This window comes from Adiantum capillus-veneris, chromosome 6, assembly GCF_014529385.1.
Source record: "Adiantum capillus-veneris isolate H3 chromosome 6, ASM1452938v2, whole genome shotgun sequence".
In the NCBI taxonomy this organism is placed as follows: Eukaryota; Viridiplantae; Streptophyta; class Polypodiopsida; order Polypodiales; family Pteridaceae; genus Adiantum; species Adiantum capillus-veneris.
The window spans coordinates 116,948,177-116,965,866 of NC_140936.1; the positions used below are offsets into that span (position 1 = coordinate 116,948,177).

Genomic DNA, 17,690 nt, shown 5'->3' on the forward strand with positions numbered 1-17,690 from the left:
TTCCACGATCAATGTCTAAACGGAACCTAAATGGACGTTGTACGAATTCAAACGATTCACAAATAATTGGTTGTGACCATATAGCACAAGTGACAAATTATTAGCTATCTACAAGCCACTTAGCCTTATTTGAATTAGGAATGCCTCTAGAATTCTCTCTAAGGACTTTTCAAGCATTTGGGTACTCAGTGATTTAGGTAGGCTTTGCCACAGATTAGGTATCTTTCCTAGCTCTCGATAAATCTCTTACTATTATTTGAAAGATGTAGGAGTTCTCAAGGATTAGGCTCATCAATGCTTTAAGTAGGCTTTGTCAATGGAGAGATCTTGGCAGATGTTATATAGTGATAACATAATTGCATTTTTTGAGTGTCGATACATTTCCCGTGTAGTTGTGTGGGGAACGAGGAATATAGTGATGGTGAGACATAGTATGTCTCCCATAATGCAAGTTACTTTTAAGAGTGAGCACCAAGTGTAGCTATACATGACATATGATGAAATCCATTGCTTCAATGCTTTACGCGGGAAAGTGAGGCCATGATGAGGCATATGTGCTCGCTCTTACTGTGTGGCTAAAAAGCAAGGGAAACGAAATGTGAATTAAGCAACGTGTCACACATAGGCACACTTTTGGGCGTACATAAGGCCTTAGTAAACCTTGCCACCCCTAGTGCCCCACCCTCCCTCTCTCTCTCTCTCTCTCTCTTTCTCTCTCTCACATAGGAGGATCATTAACTAGTGTCAATGTGAGATGTGAGAGATGAAAATTATTTTCCTATTTTCTATAAAGAGGGGACATTGAGTAGTGTCTTACTGTGCATGCCATGATGATTTTTCCCTTTGTCGGTGAGAAAGTTTCAATCTATATATAGTCAAAGAAGCAAGCTACAACGATGAAAGCATATTTGTTTGCGATCTTCGTTGAAGACCATGTGGCTTTCATTTTGAATGCCCAAAGAACAAGCTAGAGATGAATGAGTGCAAGCAAGCCATTTCTTGTTTGACAACTCAAGTAGGGCTAGAAAAATACATTTTCCCTAACCGAAGAAAATAAGGGCAAACTTGAAATTTTACCGGTTTTTATGACAAAATTTGTACTAAAACTTGTGTAAATTTGCCAGTTTTCTTCAAGGCAAGCTTAACCGGGATTTTATGGTTTAAGCCAATTAAAATACATTGTACCCGGGTTTTCTTCTAACACTGAACTCAAGCACATGCATGTCCGGGCGGACATTTTGAATGCCCAAAGAACAAGTTAGAGATGAATGAGTGCAAGCAAGTCATTTCTTGTTTAACAACTCAAGCAGGGTTAGAAAAATACATTTTCCCTAACCGAAGAAAATAAGGGCAAACTTGAAATTCTACCGGTTTTAATGTCAAAATTTGAACTAAAACTTGTGTAAATTTGCCGGTTTTCTTCAAGGCAAGCTTAACCGGGATTTTATGATTTAAGCCGGTTAAAATACACTGTACCACGGTCTTTTTTCTAACACTGAACTCAAGCACATGCATGTCCGGGCGGACATTTATGACAGTTGCCTAAAGCCAAGGAGGCAAAGGGAATCATGAGTGTCGTAAAAAACAAGGCTTTGAGTTATGTCGTGTTGCATAGTAGGTATCCACAAAGGGAGGCTTATCTGCTATACAAACAAACCTACGAGGGCTTTGGCAAGGAAGAAGGGCCCTGAGCGATGGCAAGCAAGCCTCAGCAGGTGCTGGGCTACGCAGCAAGAGATGCTTCGGGACATCTCTCCCCCTTCACATTTCAGCGCAGGTAAGATTACAGGCTAAGCTTCATAAGCGTGACTGCCACAAGAAGATTTAGAAATTTTCTCATGTAGGAAAACGGAGTCTTTTTCAGTGTTTTTCATACAAATGCATAACATCATGAGCTTCTGCTCGAGAGGCACCGCATACCTAGCTAGGTATACGGTGCCTCCCTCACAGAAGCTCATGATGTTGAGGTAAGTCACAATGTGGGAATCATTGTGAGAATTTATCCAAAACTTCTTGTGATAAGGTTAAGGTCTAAGGTTGAGCCTTGAGGGTAATATGAAGGTATGAGGTTAAGGTCTAAGATTGAGCCTTGAGCCTAACATTAAGGTATAAGGTTAAGGTCTGAGATTGATCAAGCCTTGAGGGTAAGATTACAGTGTAAGCTTGACTAAGGTTGAGGTCTAAGGTTGAGCCTTGATGGTAACATTAAGCTCTAAGGTTCAAGGTTTAGGTCTCTTTATTGTAAGATCAAGGTTAAACTCATTATATTTCTCTGCTCTGTAGGCCCACAGGAGCTGATGACGTGGCCTTCAATGTGAGCTACTGTGGAATCTGCCATTCTGACTTGCACTGCCTCAAAAATGACTGGAAGTTCTCCTCCTTTCCCCTTGTACCCGGGTAAGTGTACGCAACCCTTGATCATAAAAACATTCTACATGTGTGTGTGTGTGTGTGTACAGAAGAGGAGAAAAATGCAATCTGTTTTCTTTCAACCAAATGAGGTAGATTGGTTATCCCATGGTATGGCAAAATGCTAGGAGAAGGTTTTGTGCACCATTATCAATAGCTTCAATTAGGTCTCTCCAATCTCGCAAAAGATTAGGTCTCTCCAATCTTGGAAAAATAAAAAACCTTTCAATACATCTTAAGCGCATAAATGAAGGGTGAGTTTGAGAAATGAAAAGACCCATAAAAGCAGAAAGTCAAATAACTTTTTGTGTCCATATAAAGCGATGGTCGAGTGCACATTGATATATTCGTGTTTTTCTTTTGCTTATTTTTCTTGAGCGTTTTTTTCTCTTTAGAGTGTCCTTGCACTATACTCTATATAGGACCTAAGTAGTGAATATATATGTTTTTGAAGTCACTAGGAGATGCCAATATCAAATGTTAGATTTTTAGGTTAGATAACAAGCATAAGAAATGTTAGATTTTGTTTTTGTTTTCTGCTCTCATTGTCTCTTGCACATCATATATCCACTAGCACGGTTTTTAATTCGCTTACGCTATCCAAAAACAGAGTCAAGGACGTGTGGAATCATATCAATAGAGCAAAGTTGGTCACAATACATGTAGGAAATCATAGAAAGAAACATGATCATTCTCCTTTATAGCATCAACGCACTGTCTTTTGTCCTTTTTGACCCAGCTTTCTGAGACTTTGTTGAGATTCTTTGTTTGATAGTTCGAGGTACTTAATGTGGCTTTAGTAGGTTAGAGACCTAGGGATAAAAAGGGGGGACTATTTATAGCCCAATGGATACTTTTAGAGGGTATTTAGGAGCATTTGGCTATTTTTAAATCATTTATCAAAAGGCTAGCCAAAATATTTCAAATTTTTGTGGCTTTGGAAGATAAGTATATAAAAAGGACACGGTAGAGTGCTATCTTTCTCAAAAATTTCAAAAGATTTATCCGAAACCTTAGGTTGATAGGCCTCACCCCCTATCATTAAAATCATTGGTCGTTGTAGATAGTTGCACATAACTCTAAAAAACTCCTATTGTGAATTGATTTACAATGGCAATGGAAAGGTGGCAAGTTTATTAATTGTGGTGTAGAATTAATTTTGGCCTCTTCTAATTTGGCCTTTATAAAGATCTAATTCGAACAATGTTTTTTCATTGTGTTCACTACAAGGTTGTCATTGTATGGTCGTACGGTAAAATATGATACGGTGAAAATACAATGTATTTCAAATTATATCATATGGTTTGGATAAATATGGTGCGTTTTCTTTAAAAACTCTTTAAAACCAATAAAAACATATGTAAATCACCTCATAACTTAGGACTATACCTAGGTCTAAGGTTAAAGGGCCTAACAGACTTATGAAAAATGACATAGAGAGTGGATACAAGACCAAAGACTCAAGGTACAAGCTACAATTGTTTTTTAAAAAAGCTAAATCGTCTTTATACAAGTACGGCCGTATAAACATATACCGTACGACTACACAACATGGGCATTTGTACGGTGTACCAAAAACTTCCATGGTTCACCAAAAGTAAGTTTGATCTAAACCGCTGGTTGCATTATGTTTTTCACATAAGTTAAACAATATGAATCACTTTATACATTTGCACAAAAGACCTTTACAAATGTATATGATTAGTTTTGTAAATATTTGTATTTGAAACTTATTTTGGGTCTTAATTGCATACCAATTCTATCTCTACTCACTTGTTGCAGTCATGAAATAGTGGGAATTGTAAAAGAAGTCGGAAGCAATGTCTCAAATTTCGAAATTGGTGATCATGTTGGGGTAGGGTGCCTTGTTGGTGCTTGTGGTAGTTGCGATGCTTGTGAGCTGAATTTAGATCAATATTGTGAATCTATTATACCTACCTACAATGGAATCGATGTTGATGGATCCACAACAAGGGGAGGTTACTCCACAATCATGCTTGCAAATCACAGGTACTTTTGTTAAGTATTGCTACAATCAAGAAACAATTTTGTCTTAACATATTTGTGAGAGAAAGCTAACAATTACTTCATGGCATTTTCATACAAATAAATAAATTGCATGCTAAGAACATAACTTTTTGTTAAAGAATGTGCTAGTACATAATTGCATTTTGGCATTGCTAAAATCATCATGGAAGCCAAATGAGTAAATATTAGGGTTGTGAGATATAGAAAAATGATTCAAGATAATTGCATAGACTTGTGTGTTATAGTAATCCACATATCATTATGAGATTCAACTCCCTTTTTCACAAATTTTTTTCTTTATTTGCTTGAAGGGATTTCTCAAACAAGTTATAGTGAATTTGGCAAATAGTGGTGATAGTAAACGAATTTTTCCATGTTATGGGAAAATCTCTTGTAGAGAGCCAAATCGTTGCTTGCCTTACATGCTTGAAAAGATGCACCTCAAGTTGGAAATGCGGAGAAGAAAGACTACAAGATAATCATAGTCAGTATCCATGCTTTGGTACCTCAATAATGTCATGTCTTTTCTCACTTTCAATTGCTCAAAATACCCTCTTCCATGGTAAAGAACATTACCAATGCCAATGATCCCTTCTTTTTTGCAAAACTTTGTTAAGGATTCAAGAGGATGAATAAGTTATCTTATAAAGAAGGCTTTGGATTATGAATCCTTGACATAGATTGCCTTCATCTTCTTTCCAGTAGCTTCCCTCTACAATACTAGCATCGTTAAACACACTTGAGGAAGTAACATGTTTTCTTAATTTAACAAAGCAAATCATCGTAACAAGCATGAAACTCTTTGCAATTTTGATCATAAAATCCATTGGCTTGACACAACCTCACACACCATTGCATACCCTAGAAGGGGTTTGATATCGGCTCTCAAACATGCACACAAATTGATTCAAGTCAATTCAATTCAAGAGCTAAATATCAAAAATTTCAAAACAAAAGAAAAGAAAAGCAATGGGAAACATGGGCAATTGATATGCATAGGCTTTAACTACCAAACCCTAGACTCGAATTGGAGTGCAAAAGAGAGACCTACAAAATGTGGCTATAATCACCAGAACAAAGATGAAGTGGAGTCAATATGTAGAGTGAGACACCATGTTCATGAGATCATTGATGAGAAACACAACTCCATTCTCCGAGCCCTTGCCTACACACATGGGTACCTATACTCTCAAGTCCCAACCCTTCACTACAGGCTATGACGGTGTATACCTTCTCCTTCCCAAAGATCTGAAGCTCACTCCAGTCGTGACCTTATACTTTGTAGATTTGTTCTCAAGTTTCCATAGGTCATACTCCATCATATCGTTTCCTAAATGATCTTGCTTGCATTGAAAGTTTAAATTGAAAATTTACATTACCTCAACCCTTTGCCATTGTTTTCAAACATAATATTTGTCTTGCTCTATAAATAAGCATGCTAATTGACACAATTTGATTCTCCATGTGCAAATCCTTTGTTAAGTTCAAGGAGATAGTATTTGGTCTTAACCAACTTTCACATATTTTATCATCAATCAAGTACTTTTAAAGAATCTGTACCACTCAAAGTGCCTATATTGGGAAGTCAATGTCAGGACATCGGCAAGGCCGGACTAGACAAGGGCAGGGCTGAGCTAGGCGGTGTGGAACGGGGAGTCAAACTAGGGCAAAGGGTCAGGGGCTTGCCTATATAATGGGTGGTCGGGTGGTGGACTCTCAGGCTCTAGCTTCCCTGGTCTTACACTGGTATCAGAGCAAGGTGGAGAGGAGGAAGGAGGGTGGAGCCATGGCAGGGAGAAAGCATGGTTTTCTTGTCTCTCTCCCTCTCTCTCGGTTTTTCTCTTCCTCTCTCGTTCGTGGACCTTGGCATGGCGAAGCATAGCTCTCGCCAAGGAAGAGGGTGGAGGGTATGGAAGCAATAGCTCATGCATGGCGTTGGGTAGAGCATATCTCTCTCTCTCTCTCTCTCTCTCTCTCTCTCTCTCTCGGAGTTCCACGAACACAGGTCGCGGGAGCAGTCCCTTGGAGGATGGAGTAGTTGGGATCGTCATCGACCGTGTGCAGAGCCGCTTAGAGCAGGATGGGAGGTGGCCTCGACCTACGTGAAACCGGGCCGATTGGGGCTAGCTGGGTTCGCCTTGGGCTACTGACAGTGGTTCGTCACATGGTTGTGGCATGAAGGTCTTCGCAGAGCCGTGACAACTCGGATCTCCTCCTGCGCAGTCGTCTGCAGCCCGCCATCTCCGTTTTCTTTTCTATTTTTAAAAGTGGGTGCCCTAATTTTGGGCAACCCCCCAATTAAGGGCTTTTGCCCACGGCTTCAGTTGACAGAACCGCAAGCCATTGCCGTGCAGATTTCGATCCCTTGATTTTGCCAAGCTCGGAGATCCGAGGTCGCTGACCTGCTGAGTTTCATGACGACGTTCTAGCAGCAGCAGAACCTGCATGCGACCGTAGCCGTTCACGACATGGAGTACAAACAAAACACTCCTATGATGGAATTCACACAAGGGCAGGGCCGGTATGCATACAGTTATCGGGAAGATCCGATAGGATTGGCAAAGCATGCAATCCTCTTGGTGCAACTCGAACAAAGGCAACGAGACTCTCCGATTTCAACGAACGAGGTCAAAGATCGAGGCGGATAAAGGACGCGTTGATTGAGGTAAAGTAAGAGTTTGTTATCAATTTCGTGTGAGCAAAGCTTATTACAAATATACAACACCCGGCAAGGCGGCAAATCGCCAAGGATATACCCTACCATGGTAAGGACCATGGTTAGGGCTACAACAAGTCCTTAAGCACGACTTGAGAGTGAACAGAGATCGTCGCTAAGGTATGCAATAGCTTTTGTTTTAGTTTGATCACGTTTTCAAACATGCTATGTAGCTCTTGCCTGCAAGCACAAGCAGAGCTTGTGATACGTTCAGTACGTAGTCAAATTTTTTCCACTGCTTTGTTTACAAAGAGCCACTGTTTGGTTGAGAGATCAACATCGAGCATGGTTGGACTACACAATATTCAAGCCATGCAAAGGTACCTGATACTTACAGGAATCGACATGGCCGATAACTCTTACTGCTCAAGGGCCCAAGTTGTTTGGCATGGCCGACTATTTGTCACCATTTGCAACAACCGACGATAGATGTGATTTCCGATCTCTCGCATATTGATTTTCCAAGTGCTGACATGACGGCACTTTGCAAGTATTTATGGAGGATCTTTCAGTAGGCGTGAAGCCAAGGGGCATTCATTATCTATTGGAGGGCGTGGCTATGAGCCAGAAGGGCTCCAGTTTATCACATACACCTCAGTCTACAAGGACGCTAAAGTACTTATCGGAAGTACGACTTCCATTTTGAAATCTTGCATTGAACTTTTTATGATACATACGCCAACTCTCTCTGGTGCACAACAAATGGCTACGAACTACATTGAACGAGCTTTTCTTCCGACATCTCCAGACAACTAGTTACAACAGGATGACCAAGTTAGACCATGTTCAATAATGTTTATTTTTCCATGTTTATACATTCACAATGGAAATTAATGCTTTTGGTGCAAAGCAAAGTTCTTTGACGATTTTACATGAAGCAAGGCTTCTCCCTTGTGCCAAGGTACTGCACACTGACTTGGAATCATGGGCAGCGGCACACAAGTTTGAAAAATTGGCAAAATAGGGCATATCACCTCACAACATCCCTACCAATTTAGACTGTGCAAGGCATTAATGGTTTGGATCTCACTATTTGAGACCATCACTCTCCGCAAGGGCTTACAATTCTGCATGCTAGTGAGGTGGATTCAATTCTACCGCTTCCGCTATCACACTCGCAACTCTGTCAAGGACAGATTAAGTGATGGGTTGTTTAATATGATTGTTGGTTGCTATCAACGCACAACAACCCTAAAAAGAACCTAAACCTAGGACTTATTTTACGGGCAAAGTGTCACCGCTAAGTCGTCCTCATACAATCACGACCTCTGCATGGTAGGTGGGTCGGAATGAGTTTTTTGTTTTTCTGTTACCTCTCTCGATGAGAGAGTCATACCGGAAAACTGCAAAATGCTTATATGATAAACTGTAATTTAGGCATAAGATGCATAAGAGCCAACTTGAGTACACACTCTACAAACTTAAGGCAAGTTCTTCAGTCTAGCATGCTCTTCTTTCTCTCTTTTTCTTAATTCTCTCAAGAATAGTGAAAACTTTCTAAGAAGCTTTTGATACATGTTTTGTTTGGGAGTCAGTGTGAGCCAAGGTGCTCTAACTCTTAGCTAGCAATTGGCCAAGATGTCATTCACAGTAATCTTCATCGGTTTATCGATTGAACACTAATTGCCGTAAGAGCTACCAGCCACACATAGGCTGGCTAAGAGCCGTTGTCCGATTCTAGGTAGGACCCAACTATTGGCATTCCTTGGGTGATTGTTCTTATGACCGAACAGTTCTGCCCAGGGGAATACACATCGAATACATTGACGTTAATGGACGAGCAGGATTCGACTCATTTCGGATTATTCGTGTCTCATTTTGCACTACATGTTTCTAGTGCGACGCTCAAGTTGAGTTTTTGATATTCTTGCACTTACATCAGCTGAGCTATACCATGGAGTCTAGAGGCAGCAAACAGTTGAGACAGCATGGCTGTTGATACGAGCTATGCATCTCACTTGTGTAGATTTCTTGCTCTCTCTATAGCACTACGAGTGTGTATGGCATCACAGTTTTGGGGTACGACCCAGCGGGTGCTTACTAAATCACCCCATAGGCATTGAGGATAATGATTTGATCTTTTATACTTTCAAGGAAAGAATTCCGCAATCTACCACGCGGTAGTGAGAAAATTCGACTTTTTAAGTTGATTCTCATCATTCTGTACACGGTTAACTAGGTTGGTTACCGTTACCTGCTAGTTGCGCAGTTCTACAAAGGGTCTTACCAAGGCGTTTGACGACGTAGCTTCTACCCAACGGGTTTGGATTGCGAAGGCAACACCCAGGGTTTCTAGTGCAATGTTGCTTGTTTTTCACACGTGGATGACGTGTTCCTTTGTACTTGAATACGGGTAAGTGAACATTCAGTTCAATCTCTAGGTATGCATCTATTGATTTGGTGTTATTCCAGTTTTTAGTATGCATTGCTTGTTTTTTTTCAAGTCGTTTAAATACGCTTGAATATTTCAGGGCCATGCCAAGGGCAAGTCAAAACAAGTATTTTGGGCCGTAGTGTCCAAAGTACATTATGCTGTTATGAATCCACTTGTAGGATTCGATTTGGCACATGTTGTCACATGGGATACAACATGGTCTAGGGACTCAAGGAGTTCGGTTTAGCCAGTGTGGAGCAATGAATGAGGGTCCCTCTCACTCATGTCACGAGTGTTTAGAGTTACTTCCACACACAAGTACATCTTGTACTTGAAGAATGTTCTTTTTTAGACATTCTTACATAAGACATATTCCACATGTGGAGGATATGAGTCTCTGGGACTGACACTGGCACCCACTATTTCAAATATGTGTCACGACAAAGTCCCGAAGTGCTGGTCCAATTAGTTTTCTATACCATTTTTAGCACGACGTATCAGGAGCAATTTCAGTGGCCAGAAATTGTCGGATAGGTACAAGTACGGCTAAACAACATTACAAATGGTTGTTATACATATAGGAAATGAAAAATTTTCATTGTTTGTACCTAGAAGTGATCACTGTTTCACCTTCTATTATGGTTTAGACATTTCAGCAAAGCTTGCAAAAGTTTGCAAATGAAAGTATTTAGTTTCTTTTCAGAACTATTTACATTCTTGTTAATATGTGTTAGGCGCATCACATTTGCCATAAGTATTGGCAAGGATCACCATGGATATACAGGTTCGGATCTGTTTTTTGCTAAATGCATGCACACTAGGTGCTATGGGTCCTAGTGTTTAGCAAAGGCTGATTTGGAATGGCATGCATATTCCTCAAGATTGTTGCTTATGAAGCATTTTGCACTCTATGTGCAGTATCTCTATAAGATTACTTTTGGGTCTACTAATTCCTAATAGAGGTCATGGCTCGGTTTGGGTGTTTGTGGATTTCTTGAATTAACCACGATGGTTATTCGGGACATTGTTGATTCCTCAACAATGTTACATGATATTGTGATTTCCATTCACCAGTCATTTGGGACGACTGTCTGTAAACTGTGAGGGAACACACCTCAGTACTGTCAATTATCCAAGGGGATAGGCAGATTACAAAGTGTAATCTGAAGGATATGCAAAGTGCGTACGTTAGCACCAAGCTATCCAATCAGTAAGCATTTATCGCTCTACTTGGAGTTTGCTTACCATTAGTTTAAGCATGTATGCGATTAGGTGTAGTCTCTTTATGTTTAAATCAAGTTCTCAACCTTGAACACTAGTTACAGTGGGGTTATTTACTGTTGAACTTGGAAAACAAGTCAAGGACTTAAACTTGGCTAATGAGTCATGTTAGCAAGTTACTTTCATGGAAAGTGAAAAGAGGTACTCATTAGGGCACATTTTTGTGTGATAACTCGTTTTGAATACTCATGTGTGTTTTAAATGGAGTCTACACACAATGATCGGATAGGAATCGGTAACACAAGCTGGTTGCTAATGGACAACAATGTGGAAAATCAAGATATTACTCTTGGTTTCATTGAACCTCCTACCGAACCGTGTTCCGATCAACCAAATAGCTGGATCCATGAAGGATGCCACTTGGGAAAACATTAGTGTTCTTAAGAAGAAGTCTCCCACTTTTCTTTTCGAGGACGAAAACTCTTCTTAAGGGGGGAGTAATGTCAGGACACCGGCAAGGCCGGACTAGACAAGAGAAGGGACGGGCTATGCAGTGTGGAACGGGGAGTCCAACTAGGGCAAAGGGCCAAGGGCTTGCCTATATAATGGGTGGTTGGGTGGTGGACTCTCAGGCTCTAGCTTCCCTGGTCTTACAATCAATATGAAGAGCACACCCTGTTTCTTGTCATCGTTTTGTCTTTGCCCTAATAAATATCATGCTTGATAGTCTTTAGCAAGTGAGTGCTATTTTGTGTTCTTGACCTCGTGATGATCATAGTACTTAGAGGTGACCTCTAAACTAAGAGATGTTCTCAATCTCTACCCAAGCTTTTGACCGCACATAACTAGATCGTAGTAGCTGACCAATTGGCCCCAGAGGTGGAAATAATTCATACACATAAATCCATAATCATCATTGCAATTCATAGTATGGATTGCCAAACATCAACCACCTCGGATTCATGCAAGTTTTGTGTTATGCTTATTATAGGCTAGTAGTACATGATGTAAACAGTTGAGAGGAAGAACATTTGAGAAGCTTGATGTTAGAGTTGTTGACTCACACAAAGAGAGTCATCGATTGGGAAATGTAAATTTTCCACATAAGGGTTTGCAACAAGAGGTAATTATGATAGTGTGCAATCCCTCCATAAAATGCCCTACACTTACAAATTGATTTGAAGCTTGAAACCATAGTTTGGTTTGGACTTATCGTTGTATCTGTTGTTGATGAATCACTCAAAGAATAAAATGTCAAAAACTAAAAATAGCAAAATATTATCTTGGTAGATGGAAAACTTTTGAGGAGAATCTAGGTTGGATTTACAAGAGAAATGGAACTTTGTCATGAAAACAACATTACATTTTATGTCTTTGCATCTACTCCAATATTGGAATGTGATTTGTTTTGTAAAAACTTGGGGAACACAATTGTTGGGGTAAGCAGCATCTCAAAGGGACTTGCAAAATAACTGTGATAATAGGAGTTCTCCTATATAGAAATATCTAGAATAGAGAGGAAAAGCAATCATGTTGCTCCCTTATTGTGCCCTTTGAAGGGTTTTATCTTAATTGGAAAAAATGAAAAAATTATATAAACCTTGAAAAAAAAATGGTATAGTCAACAAGAAAAATGCAATTACAATTCTCTGCATGCAGTTTTGCATGCATGCAAGAAGAAAAAATCTAAGCAAACACAATCTCAATGAGATTTGCAAGAGAAAAAAAATAGTGATATTGCAAATTCTTGCTTAGCATAGTTTAGAACCAAGACAAAAAAGATAACTCTTGCCCATTTAGGCTCTTGTCTGAGGTAACTAGATTTGGGCCACTCCTATGGCTACACTTAGTCCTCAACTTATCATTTTTAAGAACAATACAAGATCATAAGAATTGTCAAAAACAACATTTTCAACTACGTAATTACTTCACATTATCGTGCTTACACCTCAATTTCCTATTTTTAGAGTGCGAGTGATTGTTTTTTATGCCATTAGCTATAACATCATGATATTAGTCTTAAAAGGTACATCGAGATTGCAATAATTTTTTTCAATTTTCCTTTTTTTTAAAATTGAAGTAGCTACTCTGCTCAACCAATAGATAGAGGAGTATTGTGAGGAAAGCATTGACCTTGGCACATCTTTTCCATGTGGGACTTGTGATTTATGACTATGGGATGTTGTTATTGCGTTTCATCAATTTGATTTAGTAGCAATAATACAAAATAATACACCAAATGTTTTAATTGAAACACTTGAAATGTCAAATGCAGATTTGTGTTTAAGATGCCCATCAACTTGCCATTGGATCAAGCAGCACCCCTTCTTTGTGCAGGAATAAGTGTTTATAGCCCTATGAAGCATTTTAACATGATAGAAAAGGGGAAAAAACTAGGAGTGGTCGGACTTGGAGGTTTGGGGCACATGGCTATCAAATTCGGCAAAGCCTTTGGACTTGAGGTTACTGTCATCAGCTCGTCACCTCACAAGGAAAAAGAAGCAAAGGAGTTTCTATCAGTAGACCATTTTCTTCTAAGCACAAATGTTGAGGAGATGCAGGTCAGCTCACTACATTTGAATAGTAATTTTGACTTCCAAACTATGATGTTGTGGTCCAAAGTTAATGCCCCCTCTTAAATGCTAGATAAGATGAGGAGAGAGACTGTGCAGCCCTCTAGCTAATGCCTCTCTCAAACACTCCATCAAAAGTAAGTAAAAACATTGAGCTTGCAATGTGGCCCTGCTCATCAAACTTACTCCCCGGTCCACAATTTCTCTTAACAAGCTGAATTAATGGTCCACAGAGTCTACTAATTAAGGCCTTATGTAGGCCAAAAGCATCAAAAATCTTTGTCTTGCTACCCCTCTTCTCCTTTGAGTAGGCAAAAAAGAAATCATGTCATAGAAATAGCCATTATTGTGTGTATGTGACATCATCTCACATAACAATGCATGCTAGGCTACCTCCATAGTCAAGCATCCATATTATCTCTTGTAGCCTTCATTAAAAACAAAAAATCACAACACACCTCAGGGCCCAAAAAGGGGGAGGGGGGGGTGCTTATCCCTTCCAAATTTTAACTATGAAACATGGTTGGACAAGGGCCGCATACCATTGGGTAAGAGCCAAGCGTAGGCATCACAATGGCCACCTAATTGATGCCCCACTGCTGAGAACAACAGAGAGAACTCATAGCAACCAACTAGGAACCTCCTCCTCGGGTGACCCAACCCAAGAGGAGAATAAACTCGAGTGTTCAAGAGCAAGATCCCTAGCAACGTGAAAATCAACAGGTGAGCACAAGGTGTCCCTCAAGACGAGACCCAACAAGGGATTTGACTAGCAAATCACCACCCAACATGCCCTCTATATAGATGGATTTATACATCTCTTTTGTATGCAAAGATCCTTTAGGATTGTCTCCTGTAACCCTCATTCTAACACTTAAGCAAAATTTTTTGACTCCAAAACATAATCAAAACCTATTTTCTTTTTCAATAAATTTTTTTCCAATGGAATCCCTCCTAAGGTCTATGGATTTCCACTTGCTAAATACTTCGTTTTTGTCATTGTGTTGCATAATATTCACTATATATAGTTTTTGAGATTGAATTGAGATTCTTATAGCATCTACAACATTATCCATGGTGCTTATATATTTCCTCAAAAAAATCACATAAAACAGTTGGTGGACATGCAAGTTAGCAGTGAATTGCAACTTGTAGTTGAAAAGATCTACCTTTTTAGATATTATAAAAGATGTGCAATAAGGGGATATCAAGAGACAAAGAAGAGGAAGGTGCCAAATTTCATGCAGGCATTGATACGCATATAAGTGACCATGTGGAGCATGATCATGAAGTGAAAGGAGATGGTGAGATGAGAAGCTGAGGATGAGGACAAAGTAGAGAAAGATGGTGATGAGCAGGTGGGTAGTTCTGATAGTGGTGCAGAGGAGGTAATCAATTACCAATTGGTTGAGCATGAGAGGGGCATAGACAAAAGACAAATGTGGCAATGCCCATGAGGAAGTGGATAATGTCGAACTTTGGGAGATAGCATGGGCACTTGTTTGGAATGAGTGAGAGCCTCACCACCTTTCTCAAAGGTAATAATTCTCACGCACCTACCATTTATATAACGGTCTTGTGCTCATAATAAAAAATTGGTAAACAATTGAGTGTTTGCACTTAAGGGAACAACTTAGAGCACATTCAAATTCTACATGTACACATTAGAATAAAAATGACAAAATTGGCAACATCTGCAAAAGATTCTCGATCCAAACTTACCGTGAATCTCTTAGTATCGTATGCATTTTGACATTAAAAAATCCCTTAACTTTTTTCATCTTATGAGCAACCTGTATAGTGACCCAAATCCTAGAATTTTACTTCTAGATTTACAAAAACAAATCTCTAATTACTGAACTAGTGATAAAGATTAAGTATGAGAAAGGGGATTAGTGATAATGAAGGCTAAATGACTAACATAAATATGACCGAGCACAATTCTAGCTAGAGGTATTATGATCTATAAACAAGCTCAACATTCACGTTCACAGATTTCAACATTCATGTTGGACCAAGAAAGTGCTCAAATTTAATCCTAGTCCAAGTCTAGCTCCGTTGAGACAAGTCCTTTATATGGGATTTTGGAAGTTCTCTTGACTTTCAGGTGCTAGACATGGCATTTGAGAAAATGGGGTAAGGGTGACCAAGACATGAAGAAGCAAGAAGACATGTCTCTACAAGATGGGCACTCAATCAGGGGCCCTATGTGAGGGACACGGTCAACCAGTTATTTCAAGACCCTAAGGTTGACAATCCTTTCTTTGAAAAGTGACCCTCATTTGTTTCTATTATTGCTCCAAAGATGCTAAATTATTGCATAAGATGTGTGTGTTTGAGTGTGTGTGTGTGTGTGTGTGTGTGTGTGTGTGTGTGTGTGTGTGTGTGTGTGTGTGTGTGTGTGAGAGAGAGAGAGAGAGAGAGAGAAGAGAGAGAGAATTTAACAAAGTCTATGCCATTGTCAAACAAACTGATCCTATGATATTTGTCATGTATGCTGGTTCTTATAGAAATCTCGAAAGACCCTTGACTACATCATCGATACAATTTCAGCAGAGCATGCCATTGATCCTCTCTTGAATATGTTAAAGATTGATGGGAAGCTTGTTTTTCTTGGCCTTCCACCAACACCCTTGCAACTACAAGCATTTAGCATCATCGGTGGTAAGTGTAGTATGTTAAAATGATCATCCAATTGAATAGAATCAGTTTGGTGCTTTGTTATACTCGCATCTTGTATTTTGTTGGAACGTATGATAGGTAATCAAAATTGGGTCTTAAACTGACAAATATGGCTAGTTCTCACTTGATTATAAAGTCCACTAATCTATATTTCTTCAATAAAGCAGTTATTGTGCATTAATCTAGAATATAAAAGCACCAGTCATAGCATTGCAAGTTCATAGCTAATAATTCCTCACAATAATTCTCACATTGTGACCTACCTCAACATCATGAGCTTCTCTGAGGGAGGCACCGCATACCTAGCTAGGTACGATTGGGGGCAAGGGACCGCCGGCCCGGTGGGGGGGCCGGGGGCCTAATCATAAAGTCCACTAGTCTATATTTATTCAATAAAGCAATTATTGTGCATTAATCTACAATAGAAAAGCACCAGTCATAGCATTGCAAGTTCAATATTCTGTAAGCTGAAAATTAGCTAATACTAAAATCGTTTTATGAATAAATGTTTAAGAAACTAAAGCAAAAATTTGATATGGAGAGGGTTTGAATCAAGACACTTGAGAAGAAAACCTTATGTAGAATACAAGTCCTCACTTAGTATGTGTTGTCAAATAGAGAGCTACTAGTCTAGCACTTGCATCTATGCATATATGTTAAGCAATTATGAATTTATGCTGACACAAGTATCTATAGTGTTTCTAAAAATAGTGTATCGACAAAACAGGGCGTCGCCTTATTGCTGGTAGCGGCATTGGTGGTGTACGAGAAACTCAAGAAATGCTTGATTTTTGTGGGAAGCACAACATAACAAGTATTGTTGAGAAAGTTCCTATCTCTGATGTGAATAAAGCCATGGAAAGATTAGAGAAGGGTGATGTTAAATATCGCTTTGTGATTGATGTTGCTAATAGCTTGAAATCAGAGAACATAGCTCCTATTTGATAGTGAATTTTATGCGATTGTAGAGGATGCCTTAGAAAGTATATCATTAACTCATATGCAAGTTTGCAAACCTTGAAATAAATTCAAATGGGAATCAATTATGGATCACTAATGACCCCTCTCTCTCTCTCTCTCTCTCTCTCTCTCTCTCTCTCTCTCTCTCTCCTTAGGCTTTGTTCATTTTACCTTCTCTTTTTGTTCACTCCTCGCCGGACCCTCAATCCATAACTAAGATGTACCGTGACAATGTATTGGTTTTGTGTTCGGTCCCATAGGTCATATCTGACCTCCGTTGGACAATATTTCAATCTATCTATCTCTCACACACACACACTCATACACACACACACACACACACACACACACACACACACATGGTGCATACACACTAGAGAAAAAAATTACATGTACAAAATCTTATATGTTGTAAACTTTTGTGCAAATAATTTTAGAAAATGAAAACCAACTCCAACATATGAATGTATTGAAGGTATCTAGATATGTACAATAACAAAATCCAAGCATTAAGCACTCACATGCAAATATATAAACAAGAACAGTATTCTATTAGTCAAAGACCGTACCAATTGTTATCCATGTACCCAATATATTATCTACCCAAAAATTTATTCTTAATAGGTCATTCTCTTTGAAAGGAAAGATACACCTCCTTGATAGTAGCCTAGGAGTTTATTATTAGTAGGAATAGTTATAAGGACTGAGTCAAAATTCAAAATTTGAG

General features: G+C 39.2%; 1 protein-coding gene across 3 annotated transcripts; it reads left to right on the forward strand.

The window, feature by feature from the left end:
• The first annotated feature begins 1,615 nt into the window (after window positions 1-1,615).
• Window positions 1,616-17,056, forward strand: LOC147456134 (putative mannitol dehydrogenase 1). 3 transcript variants are annotated; one of them, XM_086514684.1, is made up of 6 exons: window positions 1,616-1,777; window positions 2,284-2,397; window positions 4,192-4,419; window positions 13,024-13,309; window positions 15,832-15,985; window positions 16,700-17,056. In XM_086514684.1, exons 1-6 carry the CDS (start codon window positions 1,695-1,697, stop codon window positions 16,750-16,752), a joined length of 918 nt encoding a protein of 305 aa, XP_086370810.1. In that variant the 5' UTR covers window positions 1,616-1,694; the 3' UTR covers window positions 16,753-17,056. The 3 variants fall into 3 exon arrangements, with proteins under 3 accessions (XP_086370810.1, XP_086370811.1, XP_086370808.1); XM_086514685.1 differs by having other exon boundaries at window positions 16,715-16,890; XM_086514682.1 differs by having other exon boundaries at window positions 1,618-1,777; window positions 16,731-17,056.
• The last annotated feature ends 634 nt before the right edge of the window (window positions 17,057-17,690 follow it).